The sequence below is a fragment of the Cupressus sempervirens genome, chromosome 2, assembly GCF_028749045.1.
Source record: "Cupressus sempervirens isolate cs-2001-9-10 chromosome 2, ASM2874904v1, whole genome shotgun sequence".
In the NCBI taxonomy this organism is placed as follows: domain Eukaryota; kingdom Viridiplantae; phylum Streptophyta; class Pinopsida; order Cupressales; family Cupressaceae; genus Cupressus; species Cupressus sempervirens.
The window spans coordinates 450,038,429-450,061,708 of NC_143119.1; the positions used below are offsets into that span (position 1 = coordinate 450,038,429).

At 34.1% G+C, this 23,280-nt stretch overlaps 1 protein-coding gene across 1 annotated transcript in view; it reads left to right on the forward strand.

Annotated features, from left to right (window-relative positions):
• The window catches only part of LOC149572995 (putative receptor-like protein kinase At1g49730), a 94,783-nt gene that overhangs the window by 68,893 nt on the left and 2,610 nt on the right, over positions 1-23,280 (forward strand). The window contains exon 2 of the mRNA XM_089814139.1: positions 2,424-2,984. Coding sequence (XP_089670265.1) covers positions 2,424-2,984 — 561 coding nt within the window. The remainder of the gene's footprint in view (positions 1-2,423; positions 2,985-23,280) is intronic.

Genomic DNA, 23,280 nt, shown 5'->3' on the forward strand with positions numbered 1-23,280 from the left:
TGTATAGGGTTTTAGGGGCCCTTCAAAACCTGTTTTCCTTATCAAAAACATCACATGGCTTTATTGCTTGCAACTAGATAATAGTATCACAGCCAAATAGTACTACCAGTATAATAGAAAGGAAGACCCATAGGATTATGATGGAACATTTAAGCATAACTTGATTTAGGTGGCAATCTGTGGTGTATACTGTAGGTGTGTTGAAATGTTGGCACCATAATCTCAACAAATCGATGAATAACACAAACTTAGTCGCCTGCTATCTATGGCTCTGCATGTATATATATATTCTAGCTGCTTGGAAGAGCGCGATTTCACACAGTGCTTGTGTGAAAATGATAAATGAGGAAGGCAATAATACTTGGATTCGAATTGCAGAGAGAAAAGAGAATTATCTTCTAAGAGGGAAAACAAAAGGAGAGAGCTCTCGTAGCATGATCTGAAAGTATATATATGGAGATAATCATCGGTCAAGAAAAGAGACCTCCCGCAGGAGTTCGCAACAAGATTACAGTGACAAGAAACATTGCCAAGAATTAAAAATTAAAAAAAAAATCGAACAATTATATAACTCGATGACCCAAAGGTGGCACAATGCGATTGCTCAAATATTCAAATAAAAGACTCAAGTCCGAGCCGAGAAGATATAAAAATAAAGGTAGCAAAAATACACGTAACTCATGTCTTGGTATATTAGTACCATACCTATACCTTCACGCTTGCCTGAGTAATTATGATATGTAGGTAGGTATATACACACACACACACACACATGTGTATGTATATGTTGATGATGAATTTTGTATACATATATAGATACATATGTGTATAGATGTGATATTACTATATTAAGGCATGATAGTTTTCAAAGTACACATAGATCAATACATAACGAAGGTAATATTCTTATTTAAGTTCTTTATAATGTTTTTTAATTTAACTGGCTAGCTCATGGTCATCCTTCGTTCTAGCCATTTCATCCTTGGTCATGGTGGTTTAGGACTCCCACCTATTTGCTCAATGGTAGGTGGGGTTCTCCCCTATGCCCAACTCCTTCTGGCAATGCTTCCCCCCTTCGACATGCTCTTGCAGGGAAGAAATTCTCTATAATTACCATAACAATTATTATTCATAAACCATCATAACGGCTAATCACCATTTCGCTTTCCATGAATTTACGATTAATAACCAACTTTCTAAGATAACATTAAAATATCATCATAACAGTTAACTAACATGTCATCTTCATATGAAATCATAACGATTAATCATCTTACCATTTCACATGATCATCATTAATTTTACCTATCAACTGACTTCACATGAAACTTCAACAGCTATATGAACATTTTCAAATTGAGCCAAAAGTTGGGACGTAATAGGGACATCACAGATGTGCTGCGTTAAGTGTTTTACCTTTTCATGGGATCTTCATCCATTATGCTGTACAGTGTCTCATCTGATCCTTATCTTATTAGAGGATTCTAGCATCTGATTATCCTAGAATCTGAAGTATGTTGCAAAGGTGCTACATGCAATGTTTTTTGTTTCTAAGGATCTCCATCCATCATGTTGGCACTTGAATATTATAAATATTGTGTTTAGGCTTGAGTTAATCAGGCCCAGCCTCATTTGCTTAGAATCTGATTGTGATAATTTAGAAGAAATTTACGCAAGATTAGACTGGGCGATGATTTTCTGAATGACGAGTATAAGAAAGGTTTATTATAGTGGCATGATGCTCTCAATCACACACTCTACCATTAGACAACATAGACAGTAGCTCCCTTGATCCAATCACCCAATGGAAGTAACACCACTGTCTGCAACACATTGAGATTCTTCAAATACATTTTTTCTTCCATCACTGAATAAATCATTGCACTATGAAACAGTTTGTATGCTTACTTTAATAAAGCAATGGTTTCAGTGGAATATCAAAACAATTTTACATAGATAAAATTGACAATTATAGTGAGGGAAACAGTATGACTTATAGTTAGTTAAAGTTTCAATCAGATGTAAGTTTTAAGAACATTTATATTTACTGTATTTATTTCTTAAATATTCATAAGAGTGCTTCTGAGATATGTAATGTGCAAACTCTAGATATTGCAGTTTGCATTTAATACATGGGTTGTACATGCAAAATAGATCTAGACTGACTTTCCCTTGCACATATTTTTCTGCAGTCGACAATGGTTGCCCTCTGGAAACAGTATGACTTCCAGTTAGTTAAAGACTCAATCAGATATAAGTGTTAAGAATATGTATAGTCACTGTATTTATTTCTTAACATTCACAAGAGTACTTCTGAGATATGTAATGTGTAGACTCTGAATATTGCAGTTTGCATTTAACACATGGGTTGTACATGCAAAATAGATCTTCATTGACTTTCCCTTGCACATATTTTTCTGCAGTCGACAATGGTTGCCCTCTGGAGTTTGGCAACCTGGATTTCAAAGAAGTAATCTCTGCATGCTTTGGCCCAGACAGAGGAAGATGCTGCCGTTTTGTTAATGCTGTAGTTGCCATCTCTATGTCAAGGTACACAAATGCTACAAGTGAGCTTGCAATTCCTTCATCAGCTTCTGAGAAGTGCCTTCAAGCAATATCAACCACTCTGCAGACAAATGGTTTGCCATCCAATGTAACAGTGTTCTGTGGCTTGGGTACAAAGATTGCCACCGATTTTCACTGTAAGGGGCGTACAAATATAGAGGAAATGGAGAGCACACCAAGGTTCGAGGAAGTCCAGTTGAAGTGTGTGAAACCACTCTCCTCATCAGCTGAAAACTGCAGAGAGTGCTTGAATGCCAGTATTACATTTCTTCGCAATCTTGGAGGTACAGAAGATAATATGACTTTTAGTATATGCAGGGATGCTACCTTTGTTACTATTGCAAGCTATGGGGATTCAGACTTTGCAAATGACAAAGCAAGCTGTTTCTTTAATGTTACAGGCCTTGAACATCAACCCGGTATTTTTCTATTCTCTAAAAAACAGCCAAAGTGATAAACTCTTATTAAAAGCTTTGTTTGTCACTGTTTGCTAAACATTTGAGAAAATTTTAGATGGTTTGAATTGGAACATCATTAAAACATTTTTTTTCTCATTTGTAAGTAGTGGTATAAGTACAATCTCCAGTACTCTACCACGGGTTATTTAGATTCCCATATTTATTCAAATTTTAGAACATGTTAGAAACATATTATTTTTAATCAATGTATTTGTCCTGATTCATAGAAGGTGGCTTTGGAAAAAGACATCTATATTTTGATATAATTCATCTCATCCATTCTAACCACTTAAAATTCTGGACTGCTTTTATCAACTTCATACGTTAGGTACCGGGACACAATCATAATATGCAGTATGTTCATTTTAATCCTATGTATTATTCTTGTAGTTACAATGTTAAGTTAAATTTTTAAGAGGCAGAGTTTGCACCTAACGTCAACTTGGACCATGTAGGGTGGGTGGATGTATGGGGAACATTGGAAGCTGACCTTTGTGTAGTATAGATTTATAACATTGGAAGTAACCAACTGTAGAAAATGTCCTTGACATTATAAATCAAACTTTTTTCAAGAACGTGACACATCAAAACTCGAAGACTTAAAGTTACATCAAACTCAAGAATGAGTTAAGGGCAACTTTTATTCTGTATTTTAATAATGAAGCTAGGAAATTTCAATAGCTAGCATGGATCCATCATAACATGGATGTGGTAGGCAGTATGAGCTATCTGAAAGACTTAAGGTGTTAATATGAACTGTCCAAAAGACTTAAAGTGTTAATTCCAATGTTTTTACAATTATTTGGTTGAATTGTCACCTCGAGTCTCCTGGATACCTTTTGGCAGCAATCAGATTCTTGTTAACAGATTGGTAAAGGATTATGTCTCAATGTAATTAGGATTATCTTACCCTCTTGTATAATTTGAGAAAAAATCCTTGGCTATGTATCCATTATCATTCTGCTATATGTTTAGGACAAGGACCATCTCTTATTGATTTCTTATCTATTTCAGCTATCTCATGTAGAAAATGGGGGCACAGATGCACCTTCTACTTTTTTTCATATAAGTAGTTTCCATTTTGTGGAATGTTGCAAGAGTTACTAGGGCCTAGTTGATTATTCAGTTCTGCTGCAAAACGGAACATTTATTGAAAGAGCTAGTCAAAGTTTGGAGCTATAAAAGAGTTTGTGAAGAAATTCCAATTTATAGTGTTGAAGATCAATCTTCTAGAATTTTTGGGTATTGATATTGACGTCTCTCATAGACAATTAAAAATTTGAATTGACATCAAGATTTTTGATCCCCATATAGTTTAGACAAAAGCTATTTATTTTAGTTATGAAGGAAAAAGTTTATATAGATTCTCTTGGGAAAAAGTTCTAGATTAAAAAAGTATGCAATTATAGAAAGTCAATCTTGGGTCTTTGCATTCAAATAGCCTAGCCAATTGTTAATCAATTCCAACTCTTCTTGTGTCATGTCCCTTATTTGTAATAATCTATGTTATGGACCAAAGTTTTTATTTCTAATTTTCTGCGTCTCCTTTGACATAATTTTTGTATGTTTCATCTCCATCTGTCATGTCCCCTTTTCTAGGCCAGTAATGTTTGATGCACCATTTGCCCATTTTGCTTTGGTCCTGTGAGCTAATCAAGATTTCTCAGGGCAATTGGGGTTGTTTCAGTGACGCTAAAATTGGTATGACCGAGCAGGGCATGACCAAAACAATACAAGTAATATGCCACTAAAAAGGAAATTTCTATGTTATGATATAGTGCCCATAAAAATTGTATCTTCTTACAAGGGTACAGTATACAAGAAGTAGTCTAAGTATCTTAAATATAGGAATGACCACATACTTAAGTAAAAGGCAGCTCTGTAGTGGAACATGGGACCCCTATTGTTGACCCCCAGCTGAAAAAGCATGAAGACAAAGTAAAAGGCACTGTCCCATTCTTATATTTAGAGTCTATTCATATGGGTGGCTGAAGGAATGTATTGTTGTTTTGAAAGAATTGCAGATTTAGATATTAACTTGTGTTTCTCTTGCACCAGCCACTTGTTGAAGAACATTAGAAAGGGATATTACATCCACACATGGAGTTACCCAACAAGCTAGCAAGGTCAAGGCTCTAATAGCTGTATAATAATCCTTAGCTAAAATTTTCAAATGTTTACTTAAATATGAAATAATGCAATGAAATCAACCAAAATATGTGTAGAATACATTTTCTTTTGGGACAGACTAATCTCCATCCAAAATGCACTAAAGACAAAAAAGGTCAAACTTTGTTTTTTCCAGATTCACGAAAATGTAGTGATTTTTTTCCAATTTTTTTGTTGTTTTCGACTACAAGCTATGCAGATCATGAAGATCAAACACTGAAATTTTCAGAAAAATCCATGATGTTTTCAATTTTTTGAAAATTGGTCAACTGTACAGTTTGGATGGAGGATAGCTGTGTCCTTTTCTTTTTGGGGTAAAAGGTATAATTATATTAAGAAAGAAGTCATAGAAGATCACAAGAAGATTGCTCTCACTAAAATTTTGCACAGATCCATCTCCTCCAGGAACCAAGAGAAAAAAAGAAACCCAAAGACCAAACAAAACTTAAGATATAGAAACAATGATCAACCCTTGTTTTGAAGAAGAATAATTGTGTAGCTTGGTCAGGGGATAGGGAATCTCAGTAAAAAAACAATCCTCCTTCAACGGCTCAGATTCTTGTAACTGAAATGGCCACATAAAATAAAACAGGTCTACACATAAATTTGCTGGAACAGAAAGTGTCTTATGCACACATTTCACTCAAATGATTGCATATATTTCTTGCTACAAATATTTTCTGATACAAAGATTGGATGATTACAAATAGATTTTGACAATGTATAAAATGCTGAAGAATTCAAAATTTTGTTCAAGTCCTACAAGCTTACACGATGAAGTTTGTCCAAAAAAAAAAGGCTTTTTGTTATCTAATATCCTATATGATGGAGCCTAAAATTTTAGTCTCCATTTGTGAAATGATATGGGAGATGAATGATGAAATGGTATTGTCAATATCAGAAAGCTTCATCGTTGTATGGACATAATGAGTATTAGAGGCGATTGAAATACATAATAGATTCATGTCCTATCTGGATTATGGTGATAAGCAACATTCTCTAGAGCAATAGCAAATTGGGCAACTAAAGAATGGGAGTGAAATCTAGAGGAGATTAAGATGCTTTTTTTAAAGAGTACACTCATGGAAATTTGTAATGACTTAGGAGGAAAACTCGTCATGGTCTTGAGGTGTCTTATTGTTCAGATTTCTTCATGATTTGTTGAGATTATCCTCTGCTAATAGAAAAGGGCATTAGCTATGTATATAGTATCTATTTGAGCCAGGCCCTCAAACAGCAGCAAACTGTTCAGTTGTCAAAGTAATGGCAGAATATGGAGCCATTTTATGTCTGAGGTTATCGCATTCATGTATCTTCTGTGTGTTAGCACTTCAGCAGTATTATCAGATATATTTCCCCGGAGTGATTGTCCATTCCAGGATCAAGGTACAGATGATGGTAGGACAATGAGAGCAGCATTAGATTCTTGCATGCTTCAAGTCTCTTGAATCTATTGCCAATATGAACGCATCAATGATTAACTTTGTGGTATAACTGCAATTGCAACAAATAATCAAACAGATAGAAGTTTTGATGACATTATTGACAATATATTGAAGTTACGGATACAATATCAGAACAGGAACATATAAAGCAACTGCCTATTTTTTGGGCAAAAATATATTGTGCTGAGAACTATGCATCAAAACCCAGATGAAGGAGAAGTTCGTTAGCTAAAAGATTTTCTTTTGCAAATGGCATGATACCCGATGACGAGGGTCAATCACTGGAAGTTTAATGTTCAGGTTCATAGAAGAGGACTCCATGGTAACATCATCGATGTATGTTGCTATGAAATCAACCTGATACAAATTGCGGCAAATATCCAAGTCAGAATCACATTGAAATGGCATTAAAAAGTGCATAGAGATGAAACGTTGAGTCTCCGAAGCATTGGAAAAGTGTAGATATGTTCTGGAAGAAACTACATGACTTCATGGGTTTTCTTTCCCCAAGCAATATCTTACTATTAGTATCTAATGTTATTGCGTATCTGTTGCAGGTCTAGAGATATGAGTGGAAAGGTTGGAGTATGACAGTCACCGGAAGTCTTCATTGGTAAAGATGGCAATAGAGACGTTTGAAGTATTACAAGGCATAACGAATACTTGAATAGCAGGAGTGATGGACTTTTGAGAAATATTTAGAGCTCGACTGAAGGATTCCTTGCGGAGTTGGAGTATGGAATATTGCAAGCATGTTATGATCGTTCCTTGAACACAGATCTTGATCAACGTCTATGCATTCCAAAACTGGAGAGATTTGAAGGCCACTTATATCATTGCCCGTGATTTTATTGCTGTTCAGAATATATGAGAATAGTCGTGAAGTGTTGGCTTTAATCCCTTAGAATAACACCAAATTATAAATTAAAAGCTCATGCTATGTAAACAAGTATTTATTTATTTGTTTTGAAGCGGTGTGTCATTTAGAAATAACCATATGACCCATCGTTCTCTATAAATAGGAGATTGAAAGTAAATGAAGAGATACAATTCATATCCATATTAAAAATTTTAAATGTCCTATGCATAATTTGATATATTATATTCTTTCATTGGTAAAGGAATGAGTGATTGAACAAAGCTTGTGGATTTGAATTATTGGGTGAATTTTATGCGGTCCGGATAGATTCGTAGTAGATAGATCATCTGTAAGGAGTGTTTTTATTGTGATTTTATTTTTGGCATAATTATTTATTTTAAATTTTGAAGTTGAAATATTATTGTGTCCTTTATAATTATTTTTAAAATTCTATAAATGTTTTAATGTTCGGACAAGTGGACTGGGTCATTATTGCATTTTAAACTTGATAAACATAAATATTGTGAAATATCTAATTATTTCCGTATTTATGTCTGGTTTGTCTCCATATCACAGGAGTTAAAGTGCATTCTAGACTAGTTTAAAATTGCATTCGTATATTTGCTCCGTCGCATCTGGATTATTAATTTGTTTATAGTTTAAGTACATTGAACTTTATAAAGTTGTGTGTTTCAACTTATAATATTGACTTTGTTTGCCCATTTAATTAAGCACTGGTCTTTATTTTACTCTTGATTCATAATCCATATGCTGGCAATTATTTCATTTCTTTCCCTTTGAAGAATTAATATATTCATTTGTTGCATTAATCTATACTTATTTAAAAGCATTCATAGTTTCATTTATTATTATTAATTCATAAATTGCAAGTTTGAGGTTTTCCATAATTCTTGCCATTTGGAAAACTTTCATTGTATTCGTGTTCTAACCAATCTGCTTTAAGCATCTTGGATTTAAGGTTGTTGTCCAAGATCAGGTACACCTTGGTTTTGCAGAGCCAAAAGCACAGGGAATTTGGATTGCATTGATCAATCCCGTCAAGTTGGCCATAACCGGTTGGATATCCTAGCATCGACTTGGCAAGACTCGTAGGATTCCAATCTACGGTTTTGGGAACCAACAATACATCCAAGGGATAATCTAGTAGTTAAACAAAAGTGCTTGATCCAAAGTTTGGGTTTGTTGGTGCGTGTGATGATGCAATATGCTCCAATTTGATGAAAATTTCCTATTTGATATAGAGGGTGAAGGCAGGGGCCATACATGCTAAAAACCATTTGATAGTTTCATGCCACATTATACTCAATTTTGGGCCCACCAATGGTGTCCTTGGCCGGCCTTCGTGATTGGAGAGTTTATTTGTTTGAATGGCAGAGGTTAGTGAAAAGGTATGGAAGAAGGTGTGGGTTTGGGAAGACACATGCTAGCTGAGTGAGCAAATAATTCTTCTAGGGAGTTGGTGGTTAATGGATTCAAAAATTGGGATGCCACTCAAACTCAAAAGTCCAAAGTTGAATGTTTAGGAAGTGGGAGACAAGGATACTAGATTGTGAATGATGCAAAGGTCTCTAGGATGGAATAGGCAAAGTTCTAGGACAAGGATTGGGGTTTGGGGATGCCTCATGCAAGGAGAAAGGATTAGGTTTTAGAGGTGCCTATGAAGTGGGGATCACAGGCATGGAGAATGAAGCGATGACTTACTAGTTTTTTGAAGTCCAAAATTCCACTCAAGATTGGAAACTTGGACATCTGGTATTGCTTTTGGTCTATGCAATTAAGGTTAAATATATCAAGAGATTATTCCGTTTAACTAGTAGATGTTACATTTAGACCATCTATTTCTTGTCCAATCATACTTGTTGAACTTATCAATTGGTTCAAGAAAAAATTGAACACTCTTCCTCTAGTCCAAATGGTATGGATCAATTGATGAAACTTATTGTGAAGTTATCAGTGTAAGAAAAACAAATGTTAGTTGTTTGTAGTTTGATTGACAAAGTAGAAGCATCATTCACAATTGACTTACATAGAAGAGAGTGATTTTCTAGGCCCTCAAATGGAGAACTTAACAGAAATGTGCAAATTATTTAGGAGGACCAAACACCAGCCCTACATTCTCCAAAGAAAATTTTTCAGATTAGCGATTTAGGTAGGTCTTATCTTATTTTTGGACAAGATGTTGGAGAGCCTATTTTCAGGTTGTTTTAAGTCAAGTTATGATATAGTTTTAGTGCTAAAATGATTGTTCTTTTAAGTTGTGTTTTTGGGTAGGTGCTATTTCTAGACAAGATGCTATTTCTAGACAAGATGCTAGAGAGACAATTTTTAGGTTGCTTTAGCTTGGGACTTGTCAAGCTTTATTTAAATTGGTTTTATTGCTTCAAAGTTCTTCCTTTCCAAAATTTGCAGCAGTTTTTGTGTTTTACTTAGTCTTTAAAGACATTATTTTTGTGGTAAATTAATTTTATGCATTTTCCAGAAATAGCATTTTGTAAACTTATAATTAATTTCCTTGAGCATAATATTTTTGTAAGGATAGTGGATGCTACATTACCAGTACAGAAATCACTTTTTAGGTTGGTACTTATTCCATATTTTTGTGTGTTTGTGATCACTTTGTTCAAAATTTCAAGGGTTCAATGAAAGTGGATAATGTTATCTGTCCATCTATGTTGCAACCTAGGCATTGAATTCGGATCATGTTTTCTACATGTGGGAGTAGTTTTTCCTTTAAATTATTGTGTTTACTAACATGTTGGTTTTTGGTTTTAGCCAATAGGACGTTGCATTGAGAATCAACCACTTTTATTCTTAGCCCAATCACAAAATCTCTATTGAGAGATAATAGTTATTTCTATAGTTAAGCGAAAAAGGGGTGTCCTCTAGAAGATTTATACATTGTGTTAGTAATTGCAGATTTTAGTAATAACTTAATGTTTAGGGGTGGGTTAGTTTCTACAAAATTTTTGCTTATAATCCAAATACGGGTAATAAGCCATGAATTAAGATATACCTACAAGTTGGGATTACATTATGATGCATGATAAATGCACCAAAAATTTATCATGAAATTGGCTCCTAAGAGAACAAACGTTTTGAATATGGTTGCTTTAAACTAGTAGAGCACTAACCATAGTAGAGCTTTAAATCTAAAAGAGCACTAACCACTAATAATTGCAATTATTTATCAAACATTCGTGTGAGTTATGGAAGGAACAACTCTTTGATTTATAATTCACATGCTGCAATAGAATTATAAATGTCCCTTTATTAAATTGATATAGTTATTGGCCCAAAGGAAAATAGGGGAAATATCATTGAGCCTATATATATGCAATTGCTGGCTAGGTAGAAACATCTTTGAAGAGCTTCTTCCAAGACTTGGTGTTACATGGCTAATAAGCCATGGATTAAGACAACTTGACAAGTTGGGACTACGTTATGTTTCATAAAATTTGTGCCAACAAAACTATCATAAAATTAGATCGAGATAAAACAAATTGTTTAGATCATGGTTGCTTTCTATCTAGTGAAGCAATAAAAAGTAGAGAGAGATTAGATGGATTTTATTGAAAACAAGGAGTAATACCACTTATTGCTGCCATTTTTCACATATGCTTGCAAATAAATAGGAGCAACCATTTTTCACTCATTTTGCATGATACAACTAGTGGTGGGAAAACCATTGGGGAAGCTTACATACATGCCTATGCTCAACATGAACATAATCTTTAAAGAGACCCCAATTATTAGAATGTTATAAAATATTTACATTTGCATAGTAAAATACACAAGCAATGAAAATATTATTAAACTCAAATATAACTACTTGAACTACCAACCTACGAGAATTTACCTATGAAATGCAACTAATTATTTTAACAATAATAAACCGAAAGTCACCAAGGAGACTTTATTACAATACATAAACCTTATCTACTTAGGGGGAGTGTCTATTGTTTTCAGTTTCTTTTTGTTTTTGGAGTTTTACCATCAATGCCAAAGGGGGAGATTGTTAGACTTGTATTGTGATTGGCATTGATTGTCATTGATGTCAAAGGGAAGTGTCTATTGTTTTCAATTTTTTTTTTTTTTTGGAGTTTTACCATCAATGCCAAAGGGGGAGATTGTTAGACTTGTATTGCGATTGGCATTGATTGTCATTGATGTCAAAACATCCACGCTGACATGGTAGTATCTGTTGTTTGGTGATAGGTTTTGGAGTTGGTATATTTTGAGGTCTGTTGGTAACAACATCTTGAAAGAAGTTTTGGGTATCTACAAGAATGTTCCATAATGTAGATATCTCGTACTACTTGTTTTTGCTATGTGTGTACCCGGTTTTATAGGTATACTCGGTGTTGCAAGTGATTGTTGTGGCTACAATATGATCACTTAGATATCCTTTTATAGCTGGGAACTTGTGCTGATCATTGGTTCTTGATGGTCCCTTGGCCACAACATATGACGGATTCTGATTTCATCGCTTGGTATGGAGATCTTTTAATTTCCATATTTTGGTCTTGGTTGTGGCATTTCAATGGTGTTGGTAGTTGTGATAAACAATAAAAATATCTTACGTGTGACCCATATTCATAATGTAACAACGTGATATATATTTTCTAGATTTAGGTTTGATACTTTGAATTAAATGTAAAACTTCAGCTAAGTGCATCGGTGTTGTCACATGTTTTTTATGAAGCCAACATATGGTATGCTTAGATACCAATATAAATAAAGGATAACCTTTTATATCTAAGGCATGATTGTGTATCAATATAATTGTTGTTGTTGCAAACGAGGCAACATATACATTTAATGTAAAGCATGTTTATGTGATGCAAGTGCAAACTTAGATAGATGATTCAAGGAGGTATAGACAACAAAAGACTGAAATCACAGAGACTCGACAACTATACTCTGTGTTGGTTTTGCTTTCATCTTGTAGGCAGTTAAACTTTCTTTATTAGCAGTGAACTTTATTGTATCTCAGGGGCTTGACCAAACCAACAGTAAAGCCTACCGATCTAGAACCATTTTTTATTGCCATGAGCATTTTAGGCAGTTAACCTTATTGTACAAAATCACTTTAAGTGGTGTTTTTCCCATGGGAATTGGCTTCTTCGTGTTTTTTCCTAGTTTGGGATTTCCACATAGTCCTGGTTGATTTCCATAACTAATTTCTACCAATACATTCATTAGGAACATTATAAAAATACATATATATCTCAAGGAAACATTAAATTAAGATAAAGAGCGTACGAAAGGAACAAGTGTCATATATGTATCAAATAATTGTCACTGCGTTGTGCAAGCCTCGACATCTGGTGAAGAGGAGAAGCATCAGCATGGGCTTAACCGCCCAACCACAAACCTTAACTTATCCTCGCACAATCTCATTCGAGAAAGGCCCTTCCTACCTCGGGGTTAGGTTTGGGGCACCATGGTCCTGCCACTAGAGCATTGTTGTGTTAGAGTGTCAACTAAGCAATAGACAAGGCAGTGGATATCCTCCATTAACCTCTACTATGTCAGCTAGCACTCTGACCTCTAGTGATCAATTGTGACGAACATGCCACTAACCTACCTTGGCCAAGGATTTCAGTGGGCTATTAAAGAGTCTAATCACCCACCCCTCGACTTGGCAACAAGAATATAATTTGGACAACCATGAGCTGACTCGGTATATGCAGTTTAGTTATTCATTTACTCTCAGTGATTGACATTCATTTGTTCTTGCAGGGATACTTGTCCTCCCCACCCATTAATGCTTGACCTTCCTAGTGTTGGGTGTATCTTGGGAGATTTAGAGCCATGCACAAAATGCAATTATAAATTGAACAATTCAAATTTACTTCATCCATTGATCTTATCTCAGTGGTATATGGTCAATACCACTGTATAAGTTAGATCGATGTCTCATGTAATACATCAGTGCTTGCTTCTTATATCCATGCACAAGTATGCCATTAGCAATGTGTTCGTTGAACATTCACAATGATGAAAATATGTTTCATTACAGTTGTGGGTTTGTATGCTCGTTATTACTTGATCGACATGGTAATAAAAGAGATATTGAAATTTCTATTACTTTCTAATTCAACATTCTATAGCCTTTATTTACAACCATTGTTGCTTCATTCATGATCGAGGATGAACAATGATACTACAACAATTCAAGTACATCACTGATTTCCATATTTGAATCAACAAGATACAAAGAACATAAGGTAATAAAATATGAACAAATGGTTGCATGACTTGTGAATGGTTTTATGCTCTATCTATTGCGGCTTGGAATCAATGAGCTCCAATGCGATGAATGAAGTCTGGAACTGATAGCAATAGCGTTGATTAATTTGCAGTTTGGATGATCACAATATGGAACATGGATTAATGAAATACTTCCGATGGAAGTTGCAGTTGGCTTGAAGCCGTAAGCGAGTTCTTGCTAGAAATAAAACTCAGAGCCAAATGAGGAGAGAAAAAGAACATTTCTCAAGCAGTGGAAGAAGGAATAAATAGATCATCTGCATGCTCTTCCAGTTACAAGAAGAGAGTGGCGGTGCATGTCCATCGATCACAAGTAACTCCACCATTTAAAAAATTTAAAAAGGAATATAAGCCGATATGAAAGTAGCAGTCGCTCATCGATATGGAGCTAATATTAAAGATATAGTTATTATGATTTTTACATTTAATTATATTGGCATCATGCTATTTATTTCATCTCTACATGTACGTACATATATGTGTGTGTGTGTGTAAAATATATATATATATATATATATGATCTATACAAACACATCTAGGGTTAAGACCCATATTTTGGATAGGTTGATGAAATAGCTTTGCAATTCATCTAGTTTGAAGTCTCTATCTATCTCCTAACTCAAGTTATCCATAATTTTGTACAAGTTGGTTTGGAAAAGTTGCTAACGTAGGGTTTCAAGCATTTTAGGTATATATATATATATATATATATATATATATATATATATGTACATATGTACATCTATATATTATATATCTACATATGTACATGCACATATATATATATATATATTATATATCTACATACATATGTACATGTACATATGTATATATATTATATATCTACATATGTACATGATATTATATATCTACATATGTACATGTACATATATATATATATATATGTACACGTATATATGTACATATATACATGTACATGTGCATATACGTATATATACATGTGTGTGTGTGTGTGTGAATTGAATCATGTAATTCCTTTTATCAACATATTGATTTATGTGCACGTGCACACACACACACACACATATATGTAAGGTGCAAGTGCAGGTGTTAAGATAACATGGTGTCAATATAATTTAGACATACATTTCGATGACGACTCAAACATCTTAAATATAAAGAGGTAACCAAATTTATGTTTATTTTATATGTTTAAAATTTTTTTCCTGCTAATAATTGACTAGATAGCTCATGGTTGTCCAAGGTGTACTTTGTGTTGCCTAGCCATTAAATCCTTAACCAAGATGGTTAGAACGCATAGCTAATGGCTTGTCAATGGACTTTTTTGGTGCCCCATTCCTTAAATCCTGTTTAGTAATGCTTTCCCCCATTTTGTCTTCTCTTGCATCCTGTAATGATATTTCCACGATAATAACATATTCCTCAATTTTAAATCAAGATAACTTTAATCAAAAGTAATTCATTATTGTTACAACAACTAACCACCATTACCACTAACAACTATTTTTATAATTTCTTGAAATGTAAATTTTCATTTTCGGTTAAATTGTAACGAACAACTAACAATTCATTTTCACATGAATCAAAATGGTTAACCATAATTTCCATTTCACAAGATCATAACATTCGATTGTTTTAACTAACCAATTGTCATTCACATGAAGTATATAACGACTATAGGGCTATTTTAAATGAGCAAAAATTTGGGATGTAACACATCATTAGAAGGTACTATTTGTAAAGGATAGTCCACATAGATGGAAAGCAATTGCAATAAGGGGACATGGGGAGGCCTCACTAGGTAGACCAACCTCATGAAGCATGGGGCCAAGGGGACAAAGTTTCCGCTCTTGGGCCTAGGGTTGTGTTAAGGGCATGTATTGTAATCCTTCCACCAATGCATATGGGAGAGCTATTGTGATAGCTAAGGGAAGGATATTTAACAATATGTGGTAAGATAGAATGGTAGAGGGGAGAGCTATTGTAATCCTTCCACCAATGCATATGGGAGAGCTATTGTGATAACTAAGGGAAGGATATTTAACCATATGAGGTAAGATAGAATGGTGGAGGGGAATGATGTAAAGGTTTTGATAGGTATGCCAACACCATAGAGCATGGGGCTAAGGGATGGGATCTTTAATCAAATCCATCTTAATCAAAGTAGCGAGACTTGGACCCAGCTCTGACTCGGCAAGGGCAATTTGACTCGTGACTTGGCTTGGACTCAGTCATGACTTGGCAGTGACTCGACGAGTCAAGGTATATTAATAGAAATACCTTAGATAAATATAAAATATTTGATGACTTGGCAGGTCAGGGTCACGGGTCATTTTGACCTGGCAGGGGTAACCCGATTCGCCGACCCGAGTGACTTGGACTAGTCTCAATACTATGGTCTTAATAACTACTTTTCAAATCTGCACATATTCTAGTTAAGATATGTATATCCTCTTCTTATTTTCTTCTTTCTTTCTCACTTATTATTTCAATTCCCTCCTTATACTTCTTCTCTAAATCTTCTCTAGATCTCCTTTACTCCATTTTTCCCATTGGATTTGATCCTTCTTCTCCTTAGTATCTTCTCATGTGAGCAAGACTCCACACCTCTTCATCATATCTGCCTTTTGGCAAAAGTTGCGACCCTTTATAACAATCCCACTTTCAAAGAGTCACAACCCTTCATCTTTTCAGAGTCACAACCCTTCATAATGACAATCCTTTGAAAGATTTACAACCCTTCATCGTTTGAAAGTCACTTATTTTCTACCTCTTCGTTTTTCTGAAAGTTCTCATCTCAACCTTTTATACCTCTCATTTGAGGGAGACACAACTTTTCCATTCATACTAACTTATTTAATATGAATTGGTTTTAATAACTTCTATAATTTAATTAAATTATTATTGTTTATTGCTTAATCCTATTTCAAGAAGGGGACATGTCAATTTGCCCTTCTCAAGATTGCTTGTCCTTAATAATCATAAACTAGGATATATGAAAGAATAGAGTGCATACACACAGTAGACACATGATTATATCTAGGCACAAGGCATATGCATGAAAACACAAAACATACATATGAATATATGTAGACATAGTTCACTTGCCCCACAAGAGGTAGGAATGTCCAATAAGGGCCAAATTCATCTCTTGCGACAATTAATTCATCATAATGTGGCTCAGGCTTTGATACTACTTATAATTGCCCCTTTTGGAAGTGCCCTAATCTTTGCACTAGAATCACAAACTCCATTAAAATAAGACTTGGAGATATAACTTTACCACTTAAAATGCCTTGTAACTAGGTAAATCCTAATTTAGGTCTTGCAATTATGAAATTAGGGATAAGTGTATACACACACAAACTAATTATATTGTTAGTCTAATATAATCTGCCTTAAGCTTTGTAAATGGATGAACAAAGAGATATACAATCGTCACCTAGGGATTAGGTAACTATACAATGCATATTTAGGTTTACGAAATAAACCTACTTATGGTACTTAGCTTTCATTATCTTAACCATAATGAGGAATGAGATACGAAAGACATAAATGAGGTACCCTCATTGATTCTTCCCTAGGCCCAAGATAGGAATGGGAAAACAAGAGTAGAGGATTTCTAGAGAAGAAGTAAAGGAGGGTTTTGAGATAAGAATTGAGAAGAAAAGAAGAAAATAAGATAGATGTGAAGATTTGAAAAATTCAGAGATAAATTTGATAATTGAGAGATAGGTGAAGACAAAATAAGAAGTGAAAAGGGAAAAAGTTGTCAAACAGATTTATCTTTTCATAACCAAAGGGTGTGACCCTTTCATAAGGGCATTAACAAATGAAAGGGTGTGATTCCATTTGAAGAAATAAAAAAGGGGAGAAATAATATATTATTCTCCAAGGCAACAATGAAAAGTGGTATTAATACCTCACAAGATAGGTAATCCTATAGTAGAATGGACCATGCTACATCATACAAAGGCCTATAGTGGAATAGACATAGGCTACATCATACAAAGACATTAGATAAGGCTTGTGGTGGAATGGGCATGGGTTACATCATTAAAAGGCACTATTTGTGAAGGATAGTCCATATCATAGTTGAAAACATTGCCCATAAATTGTGAAAACTGTGAGTTGTAAGTGTAAACAAATTAATTGTTGTATAACTTGACAACGAGTTTCAAAAACGCATGACCAATTTTTTGCTAGAACTTCCCAAATTGCATGACGAAATGGCATTTAATTTGTTGGTAAAACTATAGAAGTTCAAATGCACTTTGGGTTTAGGATTTTTATTATAATTTTTTGTTTCAATGCGAGTACAAAAAGAAGATTGTGTGCATCGATGGGAAAATGGGAGGCAAGAATGACATGACCAAGCAGGATCTTGGGTGACAAAAAGAGTGAGCGATCAAGTATGCTCAGAGGTGATGTGAATGCGAGTACAAAAAGAAGATTGTGTGCATTGATGGGAAAATGGGAGGCAAGAACGACATGACCAAGTAGGATCTTGGGTGACAAAAAGAGTGAGCGATCAAGTATGCTCCTAGGCGATGTGACCCTCGACCAACCATTGTCATGAAAAATTCATGATTTCGTTCAATTATTGTTTCAATTTTCCCAATATATGTGTATTGTCAGATTTAATCTAACACAATTTGTGGGTACATATCAAATCAAAGCTATTATTAATTTATTATGATTAGCTCAAAACACTATTATTATTATATATGTGCCTTATCAAATCATATATATTTTATATTAAAAAACATCGTATTATGTATATGCCTTAACATACTATCTTGAGAATCAATAAATTATATATATTAAAAATATAGGCTTTAAGGTTTATAATATTTATTGATTTTATTTTTATAAATTCTTACCTATATTAAATAATAAAAATGAAAAATAATTATTAGGCAAGAGCCAACAACACAGCAGTAACTTGTGAGCCTCTCATGTGGGAGATCTTGGGTTTGACTCTCCTTGAGCGAAACATATAATAATAATTAATTTCAACAATTAATAATAATTAACTAGGCTTCGGCCCATAACTATAAAAAAAAGGAAAAATAATTATTGTTATATATTGAACTCAATTTTTATTTAGATGTTCCATTTATTTTTTCAGCTATGCTTTGTACTTAGCTCAAACTTTGATTTATATATAATGGGATTTTTTTACGTGTTTTACAAATTCGGCGTATATGTTTGTTTTCTTAGAACATATATATATATATATATATATATAATCTTTTTATTTTTTAATTTTCTTTGGTTTTTGTAGGTTTATGTGCTCTTTTATTTTGTTTTGTTCTTTTTTTCTTTAATTTTTTTCACCTTGTTTTGAATTTCCTTTTGTGTATATTCCTTCTCTTCCTTTTTTGTTTTTGGTTTTGTTCTCTTGTTCTTTTTGTTGCTTTTGTTGTTTGGTTCTATTTAAGGGTTTTCCCTTTCTTGTTATCACATTTTGGGTCACATATTTTTCTTTTACTTTTCATTTTAATTTACTTGTTATTTTACTTATTATTATTTTATTTGTATCATTATTGTTGTTGCTGTTATTATCATCATTATTATTTTTTACTACTACTATCATCATCATCATCGCTTTCTTATTATTTTTGTTGCTTTTTATGTTTTTATCATTATCAATATTATTTTACAATGTTTGGTTCTTCCCTCTTATTTCTTCTTTCTCTTTTAATTTGTTTTTTCTTTTCTTTTTTCCTTTTTACTGTTTTAGGGAGTCTTATTATTATTTGCTTTGCTCTTTTTTTTGAGACTTTGTTGGTTGTTTTTTCCTTTTCTTGATTTGTGTGTTCCCTTTACGTATTTCTTATTATATCTCCTAAATTTGGCCTTCTTTGCATCTTATCTTTTTTGTTATGAATCTCTTTCTTTTTCATGCATCTTGTTGATGGATCACTGGGTGCAATTCGAAACATGTCATGCGTCTCTTGCTTTCATGCCTCTTGATGATGGTGGATCATTGAGTGTGATCCAAGACATGGATGTGAAAATTATACACACAATCTAATCGAGAAGCTACTAGTAGAAATTGAAGGCATTGTGGAAAACTGATAACACAAATTATATATTTTCAAATGTTCAATAAATTTGTTGAGTTAGTGCTGATTTTTTCTCTAAGTTTTTGGCGAGTGCTGATTTTTTAAATTTCTTGGGCCAGTTGAGTTATTGTGGAGTCTGAATTTTGAATTTTCAACTATGGTCCATACAGATGATGAGGCCTCACCAGGTATGCCAACCTTATAAAACATGGGGCCAAGGGGGACAGAGTTTCTGGTCTTGGACCTAGGGTTGAGTTAAGGGCACCTATTGTAATCCTTTCATTGACACATATAGGAGAGCTATTGTGATAGCTAAGGGAAGGATCTTTAACTATAGGAGGTGAGGAAGATAGAGTGATGCAGGAAAGCTATGTAAAGGTTTTGCTAGGTACACCAACACCATGAAGCATGGAGCCAAGGAGAATAGAGTTTCCACTCTTGGGCCCAAGGCAGAGACAATGAGGGTACCTTATCAGGTCTTCCTTATTTCATTCCTCATTATGGTTAAGATAGTGGAAGCTAAGTGCTATAAGTAAGTTTCTTTCATAAACCCAAATATGCATTACACATTGTATGTCTCTTTGTATTATCTATTAATAAAGCTTAAGGAAGATTATATTACACTACCAATATAATTAGTTTGTGTGCATGCATATATGCATGTGCATGTGTGTGTATATAGATTTGTCCCTTATTTTGTGATTGCAGGATCAAAAACAGGATTTACCTGGTTAAAAGGCATTTAAGTGGTAAAATTATATCTTCAACCATCATACAATTCATATTTTAACGGAATGTGTGATTCTAGGGCAATTAGGTCAATCCCAAAAAGGGGGACATTACAATATGATATTTGGTTGACTCATTTCTCTTATTTTCTAGTTGTGAGAAGTTGCACTGATGATTTCCAAAGGCTGAGATAATAAATAAATATTAGATGCAGTACACATGGAGGAGTGAAGTCTAGGCCAGAGCACCGAGAGAGGATGGGTCAGTGTTGAAATGCAATTGCTTTTTTAACATGTGGTTTCCCTAACAAATAAATCAGAAGCATTAACAGCACATCTTCTCACAGCCGTATTCTTTCATTTCTGTTGCCTTTTTACATTACTGTTGCATCAATGTTCCTTGGGCTCTGATACCATACTGGAAAATCAAAGAGCATTTACAGTTGCACAGTAATAAAATAAAAATAATTATCATAGTACTTAGTTTTTTAATGTATCAAAATATGATTTTCATATAGCCTTTCAGACATAACTTCCTACAAGTCACTAATTTGACTTTATTACAATCACCAATGTGATGTCTCATAAGCCAAGGGTTAAGATGACAACTTGGGATTACATTACAATGCAAAAATATGTGTCGTCAAAATTATATGAACATGGTTGGTTTCTATCTAGTAGAGGAATTGTCAATAATTAATATAAAGAAAGATGGGCTAGATTCCTTGGGTACAACTTAGATTCCTTTGGTCAAAGAGCATTTACAGTTGCATAGTAATAAAATAAAAATAATGATCATAGTTATATGCATCGTCAAAATTATTGTGATCAACTGGGACCACTGGGACCACTTATTGTGATCACTTATGAGTTATGACATACACTTGTAGATACTAGAAGGCACAGCCCATCCAGTCAAAGTTCACCTGTTATGAAAGGACTACGAATTTGCTTGATATGAACATGGTTGGTTTCGATCTAGTAGAGGAATTGTCAATAATTAATATAAAGAAAGATTCCTTGGGTACAACTGGGATCACTTATTGTGATCACTTATGAGTTATGACATACACTTGTAGATACTAGAAGGCACAGCTCTTCCAGTCAAAGTTCCCCTGTTATGAAAGGACTACAAATTTGCTTGATATGAACATGGTTGGTTTCGATCTAGTAGAGGAATTGTCAATAATCAATATAAAGAAAGATGGGCTAGAATCCTTGGATATACAACTGGGACCACTTATGAGTCATGACATATGTAGATACTAGAAGGCACAGCCCTTCCCTTTAAAGCTCCCCTGTTATGGAAGGACTACAAATTGAAGTACTGCTTTATTTGCATGGTACAACTATTGGCCTGGAGTACATATAGGAAACAATTATCGAACCTACATACGGGCACCTAGCAGATGAGTATAAACATCTTTGAAGAGCCCCCAGAAGTTGTAGTGTCATGGGTGATAATGCATGGATTAAGATAAATCCAATAAGTTGGGATTAAATTATGATGCATAGAATATGGACCACCAAAATTATCAAACAATAGGGACCACCAAAGTTATCAAACAATAGGCCCAAGACTCCAAACAGAACAGATTATCCTGAACATGGTTGCTTTCTATCTCTATTAAACTGTGCCATTGTAATTATTGTTTGTTACATAATGTTGCCATGTATTGAAGGATAAACATTGGATGAAAATGTCGTGGACGTGAATTCTAACCGGTCTTCCTAACTTGGATGTATGTGCGAAACTTCCTTTGAAGATTTTAAGGAATTGGTGTTGTTTGGTAGATGCATCCTCACTGGGAAAAATGATGAAATGACATTAATCAAGTCTCTACGTGTTGTGAGAGAAGGTAGGCCTTATCTGTGTTTCGATTTCTTGCGCTCATTGAGCTCCACAACCTTCAATTCTGTATGAATGTATTATTTTGCAAAGACATTAACCTGCAATTCTTGTTAGGGATTATTGTTTTAGATGGTTTCTAAAATTTGAGATTTCAACCTTCTGTGTTGTTCAGTATTCTGGAAACATTGCATTTATCAAACCTGGACTGTATCTGACAAATAATAAACAGGAGGAAGACATTTGGATGAACAGCACTGACAATATAAAACAATAAATGACAATTGGAGGCATTTCAAATTATTATTATCAGACATTATTTACATGCAAGTTATGGTCCTTACCCATGAGATAAACTCTCCTACATGAATTAAACAATATTGGCCCTATTATCCTGTAATTTCTGTTTCCTAATGTTAGTGCAGCATCTTTTCTTGAAATCAAGACACTGTAGATTTAGTAGAAATTCATATCAGCCTTTCATTCCTAAACATGGTATTTTGTTAATTAAAGGATGGCTAAGAATGTACCAGAGGAACTCTTGTTCTGGTGTAAATACTCTTCATTACTTCAACACTGTTTCTTTGAACCTTTGCTTCTGTTATGTTATCGACTGTTTTATGCCTGAAGAATTGAAACAAATTATGGAATATCAATATAAACCAATGCACTTCAGACAAACTGGAAGATGACTTCTTTCCTTCAGAACTTCATTAATTTAATTATTCGAAGTGAATTAGAGAATAATAATCTAAACCAATAATGTGAGGGTCTTTTAGCATTGATGAAACTCGGGAAGCAACAACATACTTTAGGCATTGTAATGGGACTTATGTTATTTATGTCCATATTCTTCCAGG